This window comes from Lagopus muta, chromosome 27, assembly GCF_023343835.1.
Source record: "Lagopus muta isolate bLagMut1 chromosome 27, bLagMut1 primary, whole genome shotgun sequence".
NCBI classification, from domain to species: Eukaryota; Metazoa; Chordata; class Aves; order Galliformes; family Phasianidae; genus Lagopus; species Lagopus muta.
In genome coordinates this window covers 1,347,557-1,368,058 of record NC_064459.1, presented here as the reverse complement: position 1 = coordinate 1,368,058, position 20,502 = coordinate 1,347,557, and the positions used below count along the sequence as shown (strand labels likewise).

At 51.8% G+C, this 20,502-nt stretch overlaps 3 protein-coding genes and 1 non-coding gene across 11 annotated transcripts; 1 reads left to right on the top strand and 3 right to left on the bottom strand.

Annotated features, from left to right (window-relative positions):
- Positions 1-390: 390 nt before the first annotated feature.
- On the bottom strand, positions 391-12,243 carry TIA1 (TIA1 cytotoxic granule associated RNA binding protein). Of its 7 annotated transcripts, none has more exons than XM_048928141.1 (12): positions 12,019-12,243; positions 8,488-8,584; positions 7,955-8,053; positions 7,605-7,659; positions 7,027-7,114; positions 3,697-3,772; positions 3,255-3,363; positions 2,561-2,656; positions 2,387-2,471; positions 2,113-2,236; positions 1,481-1,620; positions 391-658 (listed from the first exon to the last, which is right to left on the bottom strand). In XM_048928141.1, exons 1-12 carry the CDS (start codon positions 12,042-12,044, stop codon positions 535-537), a joined length of 1,119 nt encoding a protein of 372 aa, XP_048784098.1. In that variant the 5' UTR covers positions 12,045-12,243; the 3' UTR covers positions 391-534. The 7 variants fall into 7 exon arrangements, with proteins under 7 accessions (XP_048784098.1, XP_048784099.1, XP_048784100.1 ...); XM_048928142.1 differs by having other exon boundaries at positions 7,955-8,049; XM_048928143.1 differs by lacking the exon at positions 12,019-12,243 and having other exon boundaries at positions 7,955-8,049; positions 8,488-8,732.
- A 321-nt stretch (positions 12,244-12,564) lies between these two features.
- Positions 12,565-12,635, bottom strand: TRNAG-CCC (transfer RNA glycine (anticodon CCC)). Its single transcript has one exon. It is a non-coding gene; the product is annotated as a tRNA-Gly (tRNA).
- Positions 12,636-12,713: 78 nt separating this feature from the next.
- Positions 12,714-18,590, top strand: PCYOX1 (prenylcysteine oxidase 1). Of its 2 annotated transcripts, XM_048928220.1 has the most exons (7): positions 12,714-12,849; positions 12,926-13,132; positions 14,582-14,756; positions 15,367-15,578; positions 15,903-16,055; positions 16,544-17,248; positions 17,728-18,590. In XM_048928220.1, exons 1-6 carry the CDS (start codon positions 12,753-12,755, stop codon positions 17,200-17,202), a joined length of 1,503 nt encoding a protein of 500 aa, XP_048784177.1. In that variant the 5' UTR covers positions 12,714-12,752; the 3' UTR covers positions 17,203-17,248; positions 17,728-18,590. The 2 variants fall into 2 exon arrangements, with proteins under 2 accessions (XP_048784177.1, XP_048784176.1); XM_048928219.1 differs by lacking the exon at positions 17,728-18,590 and having other exon boundaries at positions 16,544-17,289.
- A 77-nt stretch (positions 18,591-18,667) lies between these two features.
- On the bottom strand, positions 18,668-20,281 carry SNRPG (small nuclear ribonucleoprotein polypeptide G). Its single transcript, XM_048928225.1, has 4 exons — positions 20,191-20,281; positions 20,006-20,028; positions 19,689-19,813; positions 18,668-18,842 (listed from the first exon to the last, which is right to left on the bottom strand). The coding sequence occupies exons 1-4, from the start codon at positions 20,220-20,222 to the stop codon at positions 18,792-18,794; spliced, it is 231 nt and encodes a 76-aa protein (XP_048784182.1). The 5' UTR covers positions 20,223-20,281; the 3' UTR covers positions 18,668-18,791.
- Between the last annotated feature and the right edge of the window lie 221 nt (positions 20,282-20,502).

Sequence of the window (20,502 nt, the reverse complement as noted above, 5' to 3'; positions counted from 1 at the left end):
GCCTCCAGGACCCCACACCATTTTGGCTTTTTTTTGTGTTTTTGTTTTTTTTTTTGTACAACAGCTTTTATAATACATTGTAAATCGTTCGGAATGCAAACCACAACCACACGCTGCTCCCGAGGGAATAATAATTAAAAAAAAAAAAAAAACACAAACCAAAAACAACAAAACAACAAGTCTGACATTGTGCAATTTGCTGCCCCCCAGTTTAAGCGGCAGCAGTCCCTGCAATTTGCTGTGTTTCAACAGTGGGCCGTTAAGAAACACATCTAGAAAAGAGGAAAAGAAGGCAATGGTTGGCAGACATCCAGCATCTCGTTTTTGTGTTTTTTGTGTTTTTTTTTTTTTTTTTTTTCTTTAAACAACGTGGATGACAACTTCACGATTAAAAATGTTTTTTTTTTTTTCCTTTTTCTTTTCTTTCTTTCTCTTAAATAAATACATTGCATCTGATGCTTGCACTGACTTGATCTGACACATCTCTGTGACGCTGCTCGAGCCCCACCAGCACCCAGCTGCGGCGTTGGGTTCTCACTGTGTCTCAAATCCTGCCACTCGGTACCCGGCCTGGTTTGTCAGCACGCTGCCATTCTGCCCCTGGGGGGGCTGAACGCTGTAGTTTGCTCCCATCCACGCTGCTGATGACTGTGTCTGACTGTTGGGGGAGAAACAGCGCGTTAAGGAATGAAGGGATGACACTGCAGGGGATGGAAGGGACATCTGGAGATCCTCCCCACACAAAGCAGTTTCTCTGTTGGTTGTGGTGTATCAAGGCAGGCAGAGCCCAGAAGGCCTGTGCTACTATTGCTTAAAAGCTGATAAATAAGTGTTGTGTGTCCCTTGCTTCCCTTTGCGTTTAGTTCTGAGTCAAGCCTTTGAAAGGGTGAATAACAGCAGGACAAGGGGTCTGAAGGTGAGGGAGGGGAGATTTAGGCTGGACGTCAGGGGGAAGCTCTTTGCACACTTTGAGAGTGGTGAGATGCTGAACAGCTGCCCTGTGATGCCCCTGGAGGTGTTCAAGGCCAGGCTGGATGGGCAGCCTGCTCTAGTATTAAATGAGGAGCTTGGCAGCCCTGCCTGCTGGAGGGAAATGGGAGCTTCATGATCCCTGAGGCCCCTTCCAACCCAAACTGTGCTGTGATGATTCTATGATCTGAGACAGCCATTACCAGCGTTGAGTGACAACAGCAGAACAGTTCCACACTGGCACACAATCAGAATCCACATTTAGAAGTCGATGTGCTAAAGCTCAACGTCGTTTGGAAAATAATTGGAATAAGAAATAAGAATTCATCCGCTGCTGCCCCAACAAAGGCACACGAGGAGAGCTCTCCTATGCACTCCTCAGCATTCGCACACCACAGGCACTGCTACACCTAACAACTTCACACACTGCTGCCTCAGAACATCACCTCCCTTATAGGAAAATCCCTGGGATGTGACTTCAAGTTTGGGAAAGCACAGAGCATGTACTCACTTGAAGCCCTGCTGGTTCCACGCTTGCCCATACATCCCATAGGCGGGGACCTGCCACCCGTTGGGCACGTACTGCCCCAGCTGCGCGTTGCCATACCACTGCCCCCACTGCCCGTAAGCCTGAGGGTATCCAATTTGATTCTGCAAGGACAAAACGTGTTAGGCACTGCCTGAGAACACGGCTCAGCTGCTCGCAGCGCCTCGGGTTGGAAGCTTACAAGTGAAACGACACTGAAATGGAAACACAGATATCTAGCAGGACGCTCTTCAGAGAGCACAAGTGTTTCATGACTGAAGACCCCCAGTGTTTTGCGTGAGGTCTTTGCTTTCTCAGAGCCCAGAGCTTTCTCACTGAGGCCCAGGAAAGAGGAACAGCAGCAGCGTTTCTTTCCGTGGTGCAGAGAAATGCCAAGTGCAGGACAGCCTCCAGCAAATCTGCTTCAAAATTTTACCTCATTTTTTCCTTAATAAGATCTCAAAGGATCTGTAATCGCTTTAGAGAAACACCCAGCCATGAAATAAAGAGCAGCCCCACGTCAAACCGCCACGCGCCACAACAGCCACTCAGCAGGTTTCTAATGCAGGACTAATGTCACACAGCCATTTTGGACAAAGTGGAGGAGCACTTCTGACCTGCTGCACCGGGCTGACCATGTCAGGCGTCTCCTTCCCCCAGTAGCACTTCACCACGTGGCCCTCGATAGTCGTCCCATTGACAGAGACGATGGCGTGCGCGGCGCTCTCGTGAGAATTAAACCTGTTGGGATGGAAATGGTGCCAATGGGAACCATACCTGAAGTGTTACAAGCAGGCTGAGAAGCCTGCTGTTAGAACCCTCTGGTTAGGCACACAGCCACTCGTTTTCATTACATTCTTCCACCTGCTGTGCGAGTGCACGACAGCCTACCGTACAAAGGAGTAGCCTTTATCTGGGAAGACTCGGATTTCCATTATCTGCCCGAATGGAGAGAAGGTCTGGCGCATTAACTGCTCTGCAACAAGAAGCAGCACGACGCCAACATGAGGTCACACAGTTATGCAGAGTCATTCCGTGTGACAACGTGCTCTGGGGACACCATACCTGTCAGGCCTGAAGTGACGCCTCCACAGTACACGGTGCAGTTGCTGGGGCTGGACTGATTGACCACGTCATCGTAAGACAGTTGTTTGGTGTTTGCTTAAAAGAGATTTGCAAGAGTTGTTTTTTTTTTCAGTTGATCATGGAGCTGTTCTGATCCCATCCTAAGAGTAAGGAACTGTGCTGACAGAGCTGGTGACAAACGCTGTGAGCACAGTCAGCATTTTCACTTGGGTTTGTCTGGCTGCCCACAGCCACCCGCTCCTATTTAGGATGGGCTGCTAACGACAGGGACACTGCTGTGGAATGAAGTTCACGTGTCAAGCTTATCAAGGCATGCTTCATTTCCAATCTCTCTCATGGAAATGCTTTAATACAGCCCCTCTGGCTTTGCATCACAAAAGGAAGCCATAGTCCAAGAGAGCGAAGTTAAAACAACCCCACATTCATCCCAGCCGTCCTGACAGGGAGCAGCTTTCCAGAGCATGCAGAGCCAGCAGGAAGCCCTGGGTGGCAGTGGAAATACAGCTGTTCTAGCTCAGGAAGTTGATCTGTTCACGGTTTTGAATCAAGAATCTTTGCTTTTGAGCACCCACTTTCCCCTCTCCCACAGCTGCCAATTGCCTGGAGCTCACAATTCTCTCCTCCTCCCTGTGCGTGTGCTATAAGGTTTGCTTTTGCACATGCAAACACTCACATTCGTATGTACTCTTTGGAGCTGGAGGTTTTCTCGTTGCCCAGTTTGTTCTGATTTGCCTTCCACCGAGCCACTGGCCGCCCATCTGCTGAATAGCATTCTCTGCATCCTGTCCACAAGAGAGAGAAAAAGCACTCACTCACTCCACGCAGACACTGCTGGCTCACCGTGGAAGCCTGAGCATCACCAATGTCCCTAACCAAGAAGGAACGCCTGAGTAGCACAATTCTCCATCCAGGCTCACTGCTGGTTTTCTTCCCCACCTCTCACACCCACGACATATCAGTGGGTTACAAAGCCATCCCCACCCTCAGCACGAGGGCAAACTGAGGACGTTTCGTTCCTGGGGAAGCCAGGAGCAGATGAGGACCAAAATTACTCCTTTTCTGCAGCTCGTACTGAAGATTCCCCCCTCCCCATTTCCAGACCGGGCACAGCTTACCCATTTATTGAAGAAGGAGACGAAGCCATAGCCTTTGGATTTGCCCGTTGCCATGTCCTTAACCACCCGTGCATCTCTAGAAAGCAGAAACAAGAGCCAGCTCAGCACCTCACAAAGCCGGCCCGACTAAACTCGAGTCACACTTACAGCTCATTTTCACCTTCCACCTTTACTAAAGTCAACTGTTTCTTGCACCAGCAACACAGTCAAAGCAAACGGCTTGGTTTCTATACAGAACTTTACTACTGCTTTGCCAGGTGGTAGCAAAATTAAACTTAATTTCGTAAACATGCAAATCAATAGCTTCTCTAACAAAGGTAGGTACTTTACGACAGTTGTTTCCGCTTCAAAAGGCTTTTACATACTGTTAAAGCACAAAGCATGGTCAAAGCAGCTATTCCAAAGGATCACTTAAGCCACTAACATGAGCTGAACGGCTCTCTTTAACCATGCAATCGTTACACTCAGCTCCTTTGCCAACACATTCTACCCTACTCATTCAAAATATTAAATAGAAAAAATGAAAAAAGAGAGGAATTAAAAGGCATACGTCGCCTGTTAACTGAATTCTTTAATTTTCTCTGGTCAATTCGTGACCCCCTTTTGGGACTGTGGGCAGCTGTAAATTTTGAGAGATTGACATTTTCAGAAATTATTGAAGAAAACACCGAAACATTCACGTTTTAAACTAGACATTACAAATAATTCAAAGCGCGTTTGTACAACAGCAATCATACAGGACTGATTGGAAACTACAAGATATTGTAAAAAATAATAACAAAAAAAAAAAAGAAGGAAAAAGAAAAAAAAAAAAGAAAATATTTATAAAAGTAAATAAGAAAACTACAACGTTTGTCCACTGTGAACTGTAGCTTGTAGTTAGCCATGGCAATTCTGTCCATTCTTCAGAGACACTCTGCAAAATAACCAGAGCCCTATTATTTGAGATTGAGTTAAGAAGAAACCCAGCTACAAGAGCTAAACCCCCACTCACGGAAAGCCACTCGACAGCACTTCTCAGGCAATTTGTGTCCAGCTTAGCCAGGGGCTGCGATGCTCTCCAGGCCACCCCTCCTCCCCCCCCCACACGGAACAAGCATTAAAGAACAGAAAGCAAAACAGAAAACCGGTCAGCAAGTCATGCAATGGAACTTAGGTCTGCATAACATGAGAGGGTTCAGAGAAACCAGTGTAACATGGGCACAACACGTAGCATTCCGACTGGCCGGAGGAGTCGCAATGAAGAGGGGGTTGTTGCACCACTTCATTAAGCCTCACAGTAACTGCAACTGCTGCACCCCGAGCTGTGGTGCACGTAACCTACAGCACCGACCCGAGAAAAATGCCTCTTCCAACGCCAGCAGCGTTCTTTCTTTTCTGTTTGCAACACCTCCCCCCTCCCTTTTGTTTTGTTTCTCCTTCCTGGTCTGAATTTGGGTAGGACAAATTGCCTGAGAAGAGCCACGCTGGTACTCTTAGCTGGTTTGCTCTCAACAGCCTAAAGAGGGAGGGGGGGAAGAACTCATCTCTACTTACCCTCAACTGAAAACTTTGAAAATAAGACTTGAGAACAAGTGAAAACATGCGTACAGTAAGCAGAAAAGGAAACCACAATGAATGTGTGCTTTTACAGTGATTAAAATTTCAGATGCAAAGAATTACCAACATTTCTTTATGGGCTAATCATGCAGTAGTTCAACCTTGGTTTCATATATATATACACACATAAAAAAAGAGCTCAGTTTAACACCAACGTTAAAAAAAATCATAACAGATCGGGAAATATTCCATTAGCACATTTCCAGAAAGGAAGTCACTGATGAGGAACAGATTAGGTCAAATAGCTTCAATCGACTGCTGACGAGATGGCAGCAGTGGGGCTTTTTTTGGGTTCAGTTCCACCAACAGAAAACCAAGGCCCCTTCTGCTCTCCCTGACCCCTGCATGTTGGGAACAGGACTTTCAGGGAGTCGTAACAGGGACGATTTCTTTTTGGCCTGTCCATTTAAGGCAGGGCGAGTCACCAAGCTTTCAGCCTGCTCTACAGCTGCGTGCTGAGCACCACAAAAGCAGCAGCTCGCTTGCCTTCTCCCCACCCCAGCTGGGAAAGGGTCCTGATGCTGTGTCCTAAAGGGCTTCGCTTTTAGGGGCTGTGTTTGCTGGAGAAGCCTACTGGAAGGCACCTGAGGAACCCAGAGCTGAAGCAGCTTGGGGAAATTCCTTCGTAGCTCCACCACGTTCACACCGATGCAGCTGCCTGCTGCTCCCTGCCTTTCCTACCCTTTCCAGCAGCAAAGTGCCAGTGCAAACCCATTTTAGAGTCCCTGGGCCCTTCCATCCACACCGCATTTGGCCATGAGGATAAACTGACTCTGCTTAGGAGCCTGACCCTCTGAGTTTCCTAGGGGATACGAGTCGAGATTTAGAGTTCTCTGAAGCGAGTGACATTCAGATCACATGGTTTTTCTTAATTGTATCAAAGAGGAAATCAAGCTGGCATTAACAAGAGTAACACACTGGACTCTGAGGGAAAAACAAAAAAACAAACTTACTTCAATTAAAGGCTGCACTACACAACACTCCAAAGCACTCTACGTTCTCTTACATCACCATCAAGAAACTTCAATGTCCAGTACAGACAACACTACAAGGAAAATTAATGGTTTACATTTGGAGGATGGAAAGAACGAACTGCTCCTTACTCTGCTACACCCTGAGTCCAACAGACTGGCAGGCAGAGCTGCAGCCACCCCTTGGTACCACGTTCTCCTGTCACACTACTGCTCTGCACGGCCCATGAGTGTGACTCCAAAGCTGCCCCGTGCTTTTGGCCAAACACCTGGAGGCCAAACACTGGGTGCCACGAGGCTGCAAAGGGTTCATTTTTGGGGGGGGGGGGGGATTTTAACTGCCACAAATGGCTGCTGCTGGTGAAAACCCAAGGCCTCGTGAGGTGTGAGCATGCAAACGGGCTCACTCACAAACCATACAGCGTGATGCTGACGTGACTGCGGAGAGGGCAACTGAAACGTGTAACCCCACATTCAGGAATCATTTTTTTCCAGTGTTGCTTTGCTAAACAATGTGAGCAGTATGAAACCGAAGCATGTTGTATGCGACCTTTCTAGGAAAGCAGAAGAAGCTTCTAGAAAGAAATCTCTTTTCACAGCCCTGCTTAATGCTCAACCATTCAGAGTCCGGGCGCTGTATGAACAGATGAATTTGTTCTCCTGCACTGGGTCAACTTTTGGTTTTTACTTACTGAAATAAGAGGCTGCCTCCATTTAGGAGAGAGAACTTTTAGTTCATTTATCCTATCCAATTACTTACGATATTCTTCCAAACGGAGCAAAAGCTGCTTTTATATCTTCAGTTGTAATTTCAGGACTGAGGTCTCCAACAAAGACATGGAAATGGTCTTTAGGGGAAGAAGAAAAAAGGATATCAGGTTTCTAAGGCAGGACATGTGTGGAACCTCGCTAAGATGCCCGACTGAACACCACAGGATGTGCAGAACAAATCAAAACAACACCTTGCATCGCAACGCTTTGCTGTTGAAGAATTTGAGTTCTCAAAAGCCAACAGTTTTGGTTGCTCAGCCGTTACACCACGTGAATTCAGTGCGTGTGAATCCGTGTGGAACTGAGACCGAAGGCCTTCGGGGTGGTCAGTGGACACCCCTGAGATTTCATTCTATGTTTAAGAAGATACAGTTACCTCGTGGAGCTGCGTGCTGACAGCAGTACTACCTGACGACAAAGATCACATCTGTTCTGAAGTTCATTAACGCCAATCATCCAGTGGTATCTCAGGATTATCACAAAACATCACTGTGTGATGCATTGGGTTCATGTTTCAAAGCTACCCGAGCAAACGAAGGGATCACTGCGTACCCGAGGGACACTTACTGCTCGTGTCTTTCTTCTGGCTGCTGGGAGTCGTTGCCCAGTTCACTTTGACCTCCTGCAAACACCAGTTGGCCATCGGTTAGATCAAGCACAGCTGAGCACAGACACCACCAGCACTTCATTCTGACGCTACGGGGAAGCCAGGCATGCAGGCTGGGTGAAAGCTTCTATTTAAGACACATTTCTTGGGCGTTTCGCTTGGCTGGGTGGGGATTTTCTTGCAGGGAGTGGAGAATTCACTGAGGTGCCCAACATCTGCAGTGCATCCACTTCAAATGCCATCACCCCACACCAGCTGAGGCAGCCCGTGCTCTCCAGCTCCAACTCACCCTGTAGACATGACAGCTTACCTTACCCATTATCTTCCGGCCATTCATGGCAGCCAGTGCCGAAGCCGCGTGGCGATGCTCATAGAACTCCACAAAACAATAGGGATCATTTCCAGCTGTCTGATAGAAAAGAGAAAGATTTGTGACCACCAGCCCTTCAGGCTGCCTCCTCGTTATCACTCTCAGTGCCTTAGCCATGAAATCTGAGCAGCTCCAAATGAACCAGCTCTGTCACTGCAGGCCAACACCACACACAGCACGCTAACAGCGCTCCATGAGCGTTCAGCCCCGCTTTAAAAAGGTAAAAGTTGGCCCAGAAGAATCTACCATACAAGGTCTGTATGTTATTAAGCTGTCCTATCCCTTTCAAAATGCCCACTCATCCTTCAATATATCAGGTATGAGTCAGAAAACGTCACAACGTTTGTGATGGTGAACTCCCACCCCAGCACATGCCCAGAACTCGTACTGCCAGAAGGATCCTAAAAAGCACAAGGGCCCAAAGCCATTCGCTACAAGGAGAGGGGAAATAATAATTAACTGAAGTCTCTTACATCCATGATCATTTTGCAGTTTTTGCATGGTCCAATCTGGCTGAACAGCTGGAGGATCAGAGCTTCTGTCACATCTCTGGACAGGTTCCCCACGTATCTGTAAGGTGAAAGGAAAGGTTAGAAGTGCAGATGTTCCCACAGGAGGGGGATGCAGAGAAAAGTGATTTTAAGGGCATGTCAATAAACCAGCAACCCTCTCCATGCACGGACTGCAAGAGCCACAACTAGCAGGAGCTCTTGCTCTCTCCCTTTTTAAATATTAGCATGGTGTGGATAATAAATAAGCCGAGGCACCAGGCAGCAACACGCTCTCATGTGATTTTTCTAGGGCTGAGCTTACAGCAGTTTCCTTGTAAGCGCAGGTCTGTGCCACGACCTTTGCACTAAGGCTGCATTTTCACCTCGATAAGCAGCTGCTGCACGAAGCATTCCCTGCCTGCAGGTTGGCTCGAGCTGGAAAGCAAAGGATTTGGCCAACAGACCTCTTGGGAGCACCACGAATTTCTGCACGGCCGCAGTCCTCTCAAAATGCAGGAACACGCACGTATGCAGAGATAAATATGTACACATACGTGTAATTAGGACCTGTGTAACCACACGCCAGGGATCCCACACGCCTCTGCTGCCCGTCTGTGTGGCAGCACGTCTGAAGAGCTTTTCCAACCCACAAGCTGCCAAACCACCATAAAAGCACAGCAACACCACCGAGTGGGCCCGGATTTAGGGGAAAAGCACAGAGCTGCACCCCCTCCGAGCAACACAGCAGGCTGTTTTCCCCCATGTACTCAGCAGCAAGCTTAAGCCACGCTCTCTGTGCTGTCCTTAAGCGGTTTAAACACACTCAAGCTTCGATAAGCATCTGCAAGTTTCTTTGCAGCTCTGCTCTCCCAGCCTGGACCTTGGACTGCACCGCTGCTTAAGAAATTAGTGCCAGGCAATGGCATTGAGGCCGGCCCCACCAGCAGCAGGATCTCTCCTGCACAAGTCTTCTCACATCTTTCCCCTCTCTGCTTTCTACTATTTGGATTCTCAGGTGTTACTTCTTTGCAGGTCACACACAAGGCAAATCACGCAGACAACTCCATCCACCCAGGACAGGTTGATCAATCTGCATCTTCTTGAGAAGTGCTCCCAAACCAGCGGCTGTTTGCACTCCCTCATCTTTTTATAAACACAAAACAAGTCCAAAGCGCACGTATTCGAGAAGCACACGGGGAAACTACAAACAAGAGCTCTTTGTAAAGATCAGTAACCACCCCTCACATTCATCACTGCTGGAGGGGGGCTTTCCAAGATGGTAACTGGCCACAGTGGTGTTTAACCAGGAAAACATTTCCGTGGCTAACATGGCTCCTAATGTCCTCCTGGATACCCAATCACTGACATCTGCCCTGCTAGAAACGGGTTACGTGGATGTCACACAGACAGGACCTCGTTTCCACCAGCACCTCCTATAGAAACGCTCGTCCATCACATCATTAACACACATCTCAGAGCCACGCTGGCACACAGCTGCATTTCAGCCTTCCAAGAAACCCATCTGAACCTCACACTGTGTAACTGAGCTCGTGACAGTCCCTCTGCGTGACTCCAGAACGTCAGGATTCGGAGAAAGCCAGCTCCTGGCATGTTGCTCAACAGCCAGCTCAGCAGAAACGCTGCCGTGCTTGTGCAACACGTGCTGCAGGACGGAGAATTCATTCCCTAGAGCATGAGCTGCATTCTGCTGAGACCACTTGGCTGCAGACAACAATTTCACTAAGGGGAAGGGGGAAAACATTCTGCTAAATAAACACACCGGCATGCCAACAGGTCTGACCCATGTTTGTGGATGCTAAGAATAGTTTAAGGACAACAGGATCATACATGTGCCCAAAACAGAGTAGCTGGCACAAGTCACGTAAGAACCTTGTTTTCCTCAAGTCACCCAGGGGCAAATTTTCCTCCTGCTTTGGCAAGATCCCTTTTCCCTCACTCAATCATTATAGAATGGCTTGGGTTGGAATGGATCTCAAGGATCACCAAGATCCAAACCCCTGCAGCCGCCAGGGCCACCAACCTCCAGATCTGCTACTAGACCAGGCTGCCCAGGGCTCCATCCAACCTGGCCTTGAACACCTCCAGGAATGGAGCATCCACAGCCTCTCTGGGCAGCTGTTCCAGCACCTCACTGCTCTCCCAGTGAAGAAATTCCCCCCTATATCCTGACAGTGTACATTCTTGGGCTGACAAAGATCATGACAGCAGAATATAGAGGTGGAAGTGAATCCCAGGACTTCACCAAGATCCAGACAGGGGAATCAATGCAGGACGTGCCTGCCAGGTTAAGGAGGGAGCTGCACAGCTCAGCTCAGCACCTCATCCCTGTGTGCTGCACCAAAACCCAAACACCTCCTGACAGTGATGGGCGTCAGCTGCGTGAGTGGGGCCAGAAAGTTTCCTGTAATTAGAGGAGCTCTGTGAGTTTAGCAAGGCAAGGAGCCACCCTACAGCCACCGTTAGCTGCTCCCTTGGCTGTGAGAATCACAAAATCACCAGGGCTGGAAGGGACCTCAAGGATCATGAAGCTCCAACCCCCTGCCGCACGCAGGGCCACCAAACTCCACATTTCATACCAGCCCAGGCTGCCCAGGGCCCCATCCAACCTGGCCTCCAACACCTGCAGGGATGGACGGGGCATCACAGCCTCTCTGGCAGCTGTTCAGCCCCTCCCCGCTCTCACAGCACACAATTTCCCCTGACATCCAACCTCCAGCTGCCCTCCCTCCATTCAAACCGTTTCCCCTCGTCCTGCTGCCATCTCCCCTTGCACAGAGCTGACTCCCCTCCTGCCTGCAGGCTCCTTTCAGGCACTGCAGGCTGCACTGAGGTCACCCCGCAGCCTTCTTTTCTCCATGCTGAACAAGCCCAGCTCCCTCAGCCTGTCTTCGTGGTGGAGGTGCTGCAGCCCCTGCTCATCTCTGCGGCTCCTCTGCACCCTCTCCAGCAGCTCCCTGTCTTTTTTGTACTGGGGGCTCCAGACCTGGATGCAGTGCTGCAGATGGGGCCTCACAGGAGCAGAGTAGAGAGAGACAATCACATCCCTGTCCCTTCTGGTCACCCCTTATGCTGAAGTGATCCTTATGGAGCTGAGCAGCTTTAAGTCCCACAGCTCTGCGAGCTGACAGCGGCAAAACAACACAGGGCCCATGGGCGCACGGGGGTTGGATGCTCTCAGAGATGTACGGGGGAGCAAAGCACGGGAAAAGACAAATCTGCAGCGGGAAAGGGGCTGGGAGACGTGGGCTAAAAAAACCTCAGGGGGCGGGTGGGGAGGGATGAATACTCAGGGGGGAACAGCGCGGGCAAACAAGGCCCCTCAGGGCCGGCCCCGCAGCCTGCAGCAGGCCCAGGCCGCTCCCTTCGCTCTGAGGCGGCCCCGGGTCCCGCGGAGCTCGGATCGCCAGGCCGCGGCCGCGCTGAGGAGAGCCCGGGGCCGCCCCTCCCCGCGGGGCCGTGAACAATAGGCGGTCTCGCCCCCTCCACACTCACAGGGTCTTGGGCATTTCATCCTCCATGGTTGTTGTGGTGGCGTCGCCGCCTGCCGCCGACCCACCGCCCGACCCGGCTCTTCGCACCGAGCCGGCCCCGAGGCCCCGTCACCGCGTGGGCAACGCGACCGCCGCCGGCCCCGCCGCGCCCTGAGCGCCGGACAATAACCCCGGTGGTCCTCGCAAGATGGCGGCGGGCGGGCGAAGGGGCCCGGCCGGCACTGCGCATGCGCCCGGAGGAGGAGCCAATAGCGCTCGCCCCCTCAGGCGCCGGTCCGCAGCGCAGGCGCAGTAGCGCTACGCTAAGCGCACATGCACACTGGGGTGTATGTGGGAAGGGGGAAGTGTGTGCTATGTGTACGCATGCGCGTTGCGGGGGTAGGGATGGAGAATTGGCGGCGTGTCAGCGCGCTGTGCTTTGTGAGCTCTTTCTGGCCGTGCCAGCTTCCTCCCTCGGGCAGAAGCGATAAAAGAAGAGAGAGAAGTACAGTCAGTCAATAAAATAATTTAGAATCAAAAGTTTAAGTTGGAAAAGAAAAAATTTACTTGCGCCGCCCGGGAATCGAACCCGGGTCGCAAGAATGGGAATCTTGCATGATACCACTACACCAGCGGCGCTGCTGGGTGCAGTTGTCCGTAGGATGCTTTAAATCCTCACCTCCGCTCCGCCTCTGAGCGGCCAAGGGGCGGGCATGAGGCCCGGCCCTGCATAGCACGGCTCGACAGAGCAGCGCCATGCCGCCCCGCCGCCTCCTGCTCCTCCTGCTCCTCGCCGTTCTCTGCCCGCCGGTCCCGGGCCGCGGGGAGCAGCGCGCTGCCCCGGGGAAGATCGGTACGGAGGGACCGCTGCGGGTTGGCGGGAGGGGGGGTTCACTCTTTAATCCTAACGCTGTGCTCCGCTCTCACAGCCGTGATCGGCGGCGGCATCGGGGGGACGGCGGCCGCTTATTTCCTGCGGCAGAAGTTCGGGAGGAGCGTGCGGATCGAGTTGCTGGAGCGGGGGGAGGTGGGCGGCCGCTTGGCCACGGTGGAGATGGAAGGGGCGAGCTACGAGGCGGGGGGATCCGTGCTGCACCCCCTCAACCTGCACATGAAGCACTTCGCCAAGGAACTGGGTGAGTATCCTGCAGCCAGTGCACGGCGGGGGGCTGCCCCTCTGCTATGGGGTGAGGGCTCCGCATCCCACCCCACGTCTCCGCCCCATAGCCGCGCTCCCTGCACGGCCGAAGTCATCTCAGATCATGGCCTGGCGCTGTGTCAGATCCCGAGGTCTCGTTGGTTGCTGACAGCCTTCGTTGTGCCCTCTGATGTTAAGACACTGCAGTGGGTCGAGGGCCGCTGAAAGTCGAAGTGCTGCAGCTGGCTTCTGTGCTTGTTGGTCACAGTTCAGGAGAAGGCTCCTTCGGTGTCCTTTTATGTCAAGGTCAACCGTCTGATGGAGTGAAAGAAGCCATGCTCTGCTATCTGTTTGCATTTAAGCAAAGCTTTCCACGCTGTTTCTCACTTAGAATCATTCAGTTGGGAAAGACCTCAAAGTCCAGCCCATCCCACCGTGCCCTCTGTCCGTGTTCCTCCATGCAACACTTACCATTAAACACCTCCAGGGATGGTGATACCCACTGCAAACACCTTCCTGGGCATAAATTGCTCCTAATATCCAACCCAAACCTTCCCTGGTGCAACTTAAGGTCATTACCTCTTATCCTGTTACTGCTATGGGTGAGCAGTTGGCTGATGGTTGGGCGCAAAGGGTTTTGGGCAGTGGGGTTCCATCAGGCTGGTGGCTAGCAGGGTTCTCCATTTTGGGACCAGTTCCCTATAGGAGTTGGGATCAATGATCCTTATGGGTCCCTTCCAACTGGGGATGTTCTGTGATCCTTGTGATGTGGATGATTCTTGTTCTGTAATTCAGTGGTGTGGATGTGGGACTGGAAGGTGTCTCAAGTGAGTTGGCTGACGATACTGAACTGGAGAAGGAATTGCCTTCATCAAGAGTGGAGAGGCCTGGGCAAATCAGAGGGCTGGGCAGACCTTCACCCATGTGAAGTATAACAAGAGCAAGTGCTGATTCTGGGAACAGAGCAGCCCTGGGTGTATGTACAGACTGGAGGAGGAGGAATGGGCAGAGCCATGGTTGGACCAGATGGTCTTAATGGCCTTTTCTAAGCTTAATGATTGTCATCCTACAGCAAGCTGAACATGAGTCATGAGCGTGCTCAGGCAGCCAGAAGGGCCACCTGTACCCTGGGGTGCATCAAACAGCATTGCTGGCGGGTTGAGGGAAGTCCTGCTCTACACCTCACTGGTGAGGCCTCACCTTGAGCACTGTGTGCAGTTTTGGGCACCGCAGTACAGAATGGACATAAAACTGTCAGAGAGTGTCCAAAGGAGGGCTGCAGAGATGGTGAAGAACCTAGAGGGGAAATGTACGAGCAGCTGGAGTCTCTTGGTTTGCTCAGCCCAGAGAAGAGACTGAAGGGAGGTATCACTGCAGCCTGCAGGGATGTTCAATGGCTCTGTGACTCACCTCTCATTAAATCACCTTTGTTCACCCTTTCCTCCAGGCCTCCCTGCTCTCCCTGTCCCTGGCAACCTCATGGGCATCTATAACGGAGAGGAGTTCGTCTTCGAGGAGAGCAGCTGGTACATCATCAACATCCTCAAGCTGCTGTGGCACTATGGGTTCAGCCCCCTGCGGATGAACATGTGGGTGGAGGACATCTTGGACAAGTTCATGCGGTAAGGCAGCTGCTCAGCCGTGTTCACGAGTGGCAGAAACGTTAGGGGAGGTCGTGGAGGGGGATGGCTGATGGGAAAGGTGAATGAGAAGGTTGGCACGAGTCTGCCATTCTGTTTTACCTGCTGCTGAGCTGCAAAAACTGGTGAAATCACCCCACTGAAGAACAATTCTCTGGTTGTCCACTGCTGCCAACCCTTTCCTAAGGAAAAAGGTCAAGATTGGTGCTGTCACCTTGTTAGGGGCACTAAAAGAGGCAGTGTGCTGGTGGCGGGTTAGAGATTGCACTGTCCATTGGACTTTAGCACCTGGGTGCTAGAGATCCTTGGATTTGTAACTGCACAAAGTGCTTTTATCAGGAAAGGTGAGCAGATGATCATTTTAGGCCCTTGGAATTTAGGCTGGAAGGAGGAGCGCTGCTGCTCCAACCAAACACCGTGAGGCTCTTGGGAGTCCTACGCCAGAAGGCACATGAAGTTCTCCTCAGCTTCCAAGGGCCACAAAGATAATCAGCAGCAACTGAATGCTTCCGTTCCCTTCCCAAGATAAGATGCCTTGGGTAACCCACACGTGGTGCAGCTGTTAGATGCATTTCCTTGTCTCTGGTTAAAGGATCTATCGCTACCAGACACACGACTACACCTTCAGCACTTACGAGCGCCTCTTCCACGCCCTTGGAGGGAACGACTTCACCCAGATGTTTAACCAAACCATCGATGAAGCCATGCAGAAAGCCAGCTTTTCCCAGAAGTTCATAAATGAGATGGTCTGTCCGGCCATGAGGGTCGATTACGGGCAAGGTGTCAACATCAATGGTTTCGTAGGTGAGCATCTTGGTGTGCTTCAGGTGACGCCGTGTGCTTTGGGATTCCTGTCCCTGGGCTGGGCAGATGCTGGCAGCAACCTATTTATTCCTGCTGTGGAACAATTCCTCCTACTGTTAAGCAGCACCCTCCCTTGCTGGGTTACTGGGTTACTCTGGCAAGCGAGCAATTGCTTGCTAACATGACCTACTTAGCCCTTGTCCTCATTCAAGCTCTGTGTCCCGTTGGGATGTTTTCTCCTTTCATTTTCCACGTGATGTTTTGAGTGGTCCCCTACAAAACGGTGCTGAACAAGCAGTGCTAATGATTGTGGTTTCCTTGTAGGTGCCGTGTCTCTGGCAGGGGCAGGATCAAGCCTTTGGTCAGTGAAAGGGGGAAACAAACTTGTCTGCACTGGTCTTATTTACGCCTCGAAAGCAGATGTTATCGCTGGTACAGTTGTGTCTATAGAGCCCAAAATCAGGAAGAGATCCACAGGTGGGTCCCGTTTGCTTTCCCTTTGGTGGGGGGGGGGAATAGCCAGCTCTGGCAGCTACACACTGACCTTTGCTCCTGGCAGACCAAAGCAACAGCCTGGGCTTTCTTTGGTCTTTTACAATGAAAACTGTGCTCTGTTTAAAGCCTCAGATCACGGCCCTGCCGTCAGCTAATCTTATACTGCTCAAACAAGCCTTGGTTCACAGCAAGGCATAATCACAGAATCACAGAATGGCCAGGGTCGGAAGGGACCTCAAGGATCATGAATCTCCAACCCCCTGCCTCACATAGGGCCACCAACCTCCACGTTTAATGCTAAAGCAGGCTGCCCAGGGCCCCATCCAACCTGGCCTTGAACACCTCCAGGGATGGACGGGGCATCACAGCCTCTCTGGGCAGCCTGTGATGGCAATCAAAACATGTTTGTCAGAAGTACAGCTGAGGTGGAACAGCATCACTGAGCTCTTCACCCCTCCTGTCTTCCCCAGGGGACCCAGTTCACCTCTACCACATCACCTACGACACGCCGTCAGGACAGACAGGGGACATCTATGACATCGTTGTCATTGCTGCTCCTCTGAACCGCAAAATAGCCAACATCACCTTCAAGAACTTCAGCCCTCCGGTCCCGGAGTTCTCCAGTCCTTACCAACAGACCGTGGCCACGTTTGTGCACGGCCGCTTAAACGCCTCCTTCTTCGGTTACCGGGACCCATCCGCCTTTCATCTGGGTGCCATTTTCACTACAGAAAATCCCAAACTGTTCATCAACAGCGTGGGGATCGTGTCTCCTGTGGAAAACAGAGGCAGCGAAGAGAAGCCACCCTTGCAGTCAGCAGTCTGGAAGATATTCTCAAAGGAAGAGCTCACAAAAGAGCAGATGAACTTGCTTTTCTCCTCCTACGACTCCGTCAAGGTGAAGAAGTGGCTGGCGTACCCCCACTACAGCCCCCCAAATAAATTCCCACCTATCATCCTCCATGACAACATCTACTACCTGAATGGCATCGAATGGGCTGCGAGTGCCATGGAGATGAGCTCCATTGCAGCCAAAAACGCCGCGCTGCTCGCCTACCACCGCTGGTACGGCAACGCAGACAAGATCGACCAGGAAGATTTGTATGAGAAACTGAAAACAGAGCTTTGAGCTGAGCACCACCACGGCCCCCAGAGATACAGGTCGTGTGCTGAAGGTGTGTAGTCGCAACTAAAAGGAATAAAGGAGGAGCTGGGATGGTGTGATTTTATTCTAACTTCTCACTTAGCATCGGAGGAGGAGGAAACATCCAGCCAGCTCCAGACAGAAGCTGACTTGAACTGCTGTCACAAAGTGGGGGGCAGTTCCCCAAGTGGGCTGGCCCTCCCTCAAGCAAAGCCTTCAATCTGTCCCTCTGTAAGATAACCAAGGTGTTTTACATGCCATATTGACCCCAAAGTGTCCTTCAGATCCTACCGAGCCCAGGATCTGCATCACTGTGATTAACTGAGCGTTGTTCCCTTAGACCTGTGCATGTCGCTTTGCCTCTCTGGATATCTCTCCATCGGGGGGGGAAATAAGCCAGCTTCTTAGCATTAAATCTCTCTGCCTCCACTTTTTTAAAAGGGTGTATTGAGCCCTTGGGGTGGGACTGGTGCAGGGGAAATGGTGAACACGTTCTTTACTTTCATTCAGAACAAGTTCTGCAGCTGGGGGAAGGAGGAGAGAGAAGAACAGAAGCAGACCTGTGCAGGAGTTGCCAAAACAAGTGGAAAACAGGCAAAACACACAGAGCCTGTACTTCTCTTCCATCAAGTTTGGGAAGCGTCAGCTGCTTGGATGACCTAAAAACGACAGCAGGGCAGCAGTAGTTTGTAGCAGATAAACTCTTCTGTCCCATGACTGGATCTAATATTGCTGAACCTCACCCACGTCTAACTATGCAGTAAATAGGATGTTGCCATTACAGACAGAAGTAATGCACTGGTTTGAATATAAGCCAGAGGCGTTGCCTTGAACTGGTGCCTGTGTCACTCGCGTGGTGCTGTTTTGGTGCTGTCTCTCAGAGCTGCTGCTTGGTCCTCCATCAACAGAGTTCTCCTGTACCAGCAAGATGTGCTTGCTTAGCTCAAATTCTCACTAACAAGCCTCCACTAGGCATTGCCTCACACTTGCTGTGCTGGGAAAGATGAACACACTTGATTAAAGCTAAACTGCAGGACTTGCAGTGAGATTAGCAACCTCACTGCTGGTCTGCGCGTGCTGGAACACGATTCAGCTCTTAGAAGCTTGCTGGTGCCTTGGGGTCAGTGCTTTGTTCTGTCTGCTTCACCCCCTGGGCTGCTTGGAGGCAACCAAAAACACTTTTGCCTCAGCACAGAGGTGAAGATCACCATGAAGCTGCAGGCAAACACTTTAGCTGGAGAGATATTTCAGTCCCCTCCACTCTTTACAGAGCAATGCCAGAAATACAAGTGTCACAGCCTGTTATTTATGGGGGGGGAAAAGATACAGGCAGTAACATCTGAACATCTGCTGGAAGAAATGAAACTGCCTGGAAGTCCTCCCCCCACTGCTGCACTCACAGAGTTAACTGCCCCAGGCTTCAGTTACACCAAGTACAGCTTACACAGGGTTACACCAACCAGTACAAAATTTATTTAACAAAAAAAATAAGCTTACACTTGTGGTTGCTTCACTAGGTTTGAGTGAGTAAACAAAACACAACAGGGTCGGGTCCCTACAGGGTTCCTCTGCCACTATACTCGTTCCAAAGCTTCCAGCATGATGATGCTGTTTCCTCGTATTACCTACAAAGAGAAGTTGGCAGTAAGAGGTGAGATGAAGCACATTGTTACCCACAGCACAGAAGGTTCTCTTTCCCTCTGTCTTTTCCTCCCGAAAAACTGCACAGCACACGCAGCTCCAAGAACTGAAGCGAATCACGGAACTGTAGGGGCTCATGGCAGCAGTCAGCCTGCTGGAAAAGGCTCCTGCAGGAGGGTGGTGATAGAAAAGGTGGATGAGAAGCTTGACACAAGACAGCAACGCGTGCTTGTGACCTCACAGCCAACAGCATCCCGGGCTGCAGCAGCAGAGGGGTGGCAGCAGGCAGGGAGGGGTTTGTCCCCCTCTGATTTGTCCTCCTGCATCCAAGCCTGTGGCCCTCAGCACAGGAGGGACGTGGGGCTGTGAGACAGGGTTCAGAGGAAAGCCATGAGGATGCTCAAAGGGCTGGAGCACATCTCCTGTGAGGCTGTGACAGGCTGAGGGGGCTGGGCTTGTTCAGCAAAAGCTATGAACACACATCACTGGGGTCTTCCAGTACTTTAAGGGAGCTTATAAACAGAAGAGAGAGTGACTTTTTACATGAGTAGATAGCGATGGGACAAGGAGGAATGGTCTTAAACTAAAAGAGAGGAGATTTAGGTTAGATGTCGGGGAAATTCTTCACCATGAGGGTGGTGAAGTGCTGGAACAAAGGAGCTTTGGGTTCCCCGTTCCTAGAGGTGTCCAAAGCCATGGATGGGCACTGGTAGGCCTGAGCTGGAGGGGGGCACGCAGCCCAGGGCAGGAGGTGGGACTGGGGGGCTGTAAGGTCTCTCTCAACCCAACCATACTGTGATGCTACAACCCCCAGCTCCCCCAGCACTCACCACCATGCCGATGTTGTTCTGCTGCCCGCCGGGCGCCATCTCCACGCACTCATCGATCACCAGGTTCATGAAGGGGTCGAAGCCCCGCAGGATCCCCTGCACGTGGCGGCCGCCATTTAACTTCACTACGAGAAACGGGATCATTGCGAACCAATGGGGGGGGAGGGGGTGGGGTGGGAATCAGCTCAAAGGGCAGCGTCAGAAGGAAGGGGACCCGGGGCTGCGTGCCTGCGGGGGCAGCTGGAGCTCAGAGGGCAACATCTCCCCCTCTCCTCTCCCCCTCCTCCCCCCCTCCCCGGTACGGCAGTGCGACTCACGTGACAGCTTCTTGTCCATGAACCTGCAACGAGAGCGGAACAGGAGGCCGCGTCAGTGTGGGGTCGGGGCCGCCATCGCTGCGAGCCTCACCGGACCCGGACCCGGACCCGTGACCCTCCCGTGCCGCTGGGACCACCTCAGACCCCGCTGCTCCCCCTCAGCCCCCCCGCGGCCCGCCTCTCACTTCTTCAGCTCGGGTGGGTGCGCTTTGCTCATGGCGTCTCCTCAGCGCCGCTGCCGCTCGCGCCGCGCTCTGACGTCATCACGTCGCCCGCTTAGCCAATGGAAGCCCCGCCCCTCTTCCCGCCACCCCTCGCGCCTCGCCGGCAGCCAATAAGAGCGCTCGATGGGGGGGGTGCGCATGCGCCCTGGGAGAGATTCCCGGCTCGCGCACAAGCAGTGGCGCCATCCAGCACGTGCGTGGGAACCCGCAGCTCTGCTGCGCAGCATGGGCTGCACTGCGTGCACACCACATTGCGCTGCATGCACACTGCAT

What these genes read in the sequence shown, in the direction of transcription:
- SNRPG (XM_048928225.1), bottom strand. Translation starts at nt 20,222, where the DNA reads ATGAGCAAAGCGCACCCACCCGAGCTGAAGAA. An exon ending in CACCCACCCGAGCTGAAGAA is followed by an intron (nt 20,029 to 20,190) that starts GTGAGAGGCGGG and finishes CTCTCGTTGCAG; the next exon opens with GTTCATGGACAAGAAGCTGT. An exon ending in AGAACAACATCGGCATGGTG is followed by an intron (nt 18,843 to 19,688) that starts GTGAGTGCTGGG and finishes TTCTCTTTGTAG; the next exon opens with GTAATACGAGGAAACAGCAT.
- TIA1 (XM_048928141.1), bottom strand. Translation starts at nt 12,044, where the DNA reads ATGGAGGATGAAATGCCCAAGACCCT. An exon ending in TCTCCTTCTTCAATAAATGG is followed by an intron (nt 3,364 to 3,696) that starts GTAAGCTGTGCC and finishes TCTTGTGGACAG; the next exon opens with GATGCAGAGAATGCTATTCA. An exon ending in TCCAAAGAGTACATACGAAT is followed by an intron (nt 2,657 to 3,254) that starts GTGAGTGTTTGC and finishes ATCTCTTTTAAG; the next exon opens with CAAACACCAAACAACTGTCT.
- PCYOX1 (XM_048928220.1), top strand. Translation starts at nt 12,753, where the DNA reads ATGCCGCCCCGCCGCCTCCTGCTCCTCCTGCTCCTCGCCGTTCTCTGC. An exon ending in CGCTGCCCCGGGGAAGATCG is followed by an intron (nt 12,850 to 12,925) that starts GTACGGAGGGAC and finishes CCGCTCTCACAG; the next exon opens with CCGTGATCGGCGGCGGCATC. An exon ending in ATCTTGGACAAGTTCATGCG is followed by an intron (nt 14,757 to 15,366) that starts GTAAGGCAGCTG and finishes CTCTGGTTAAAG; the next exon opens with GATCTATCGCTACCAGACAC.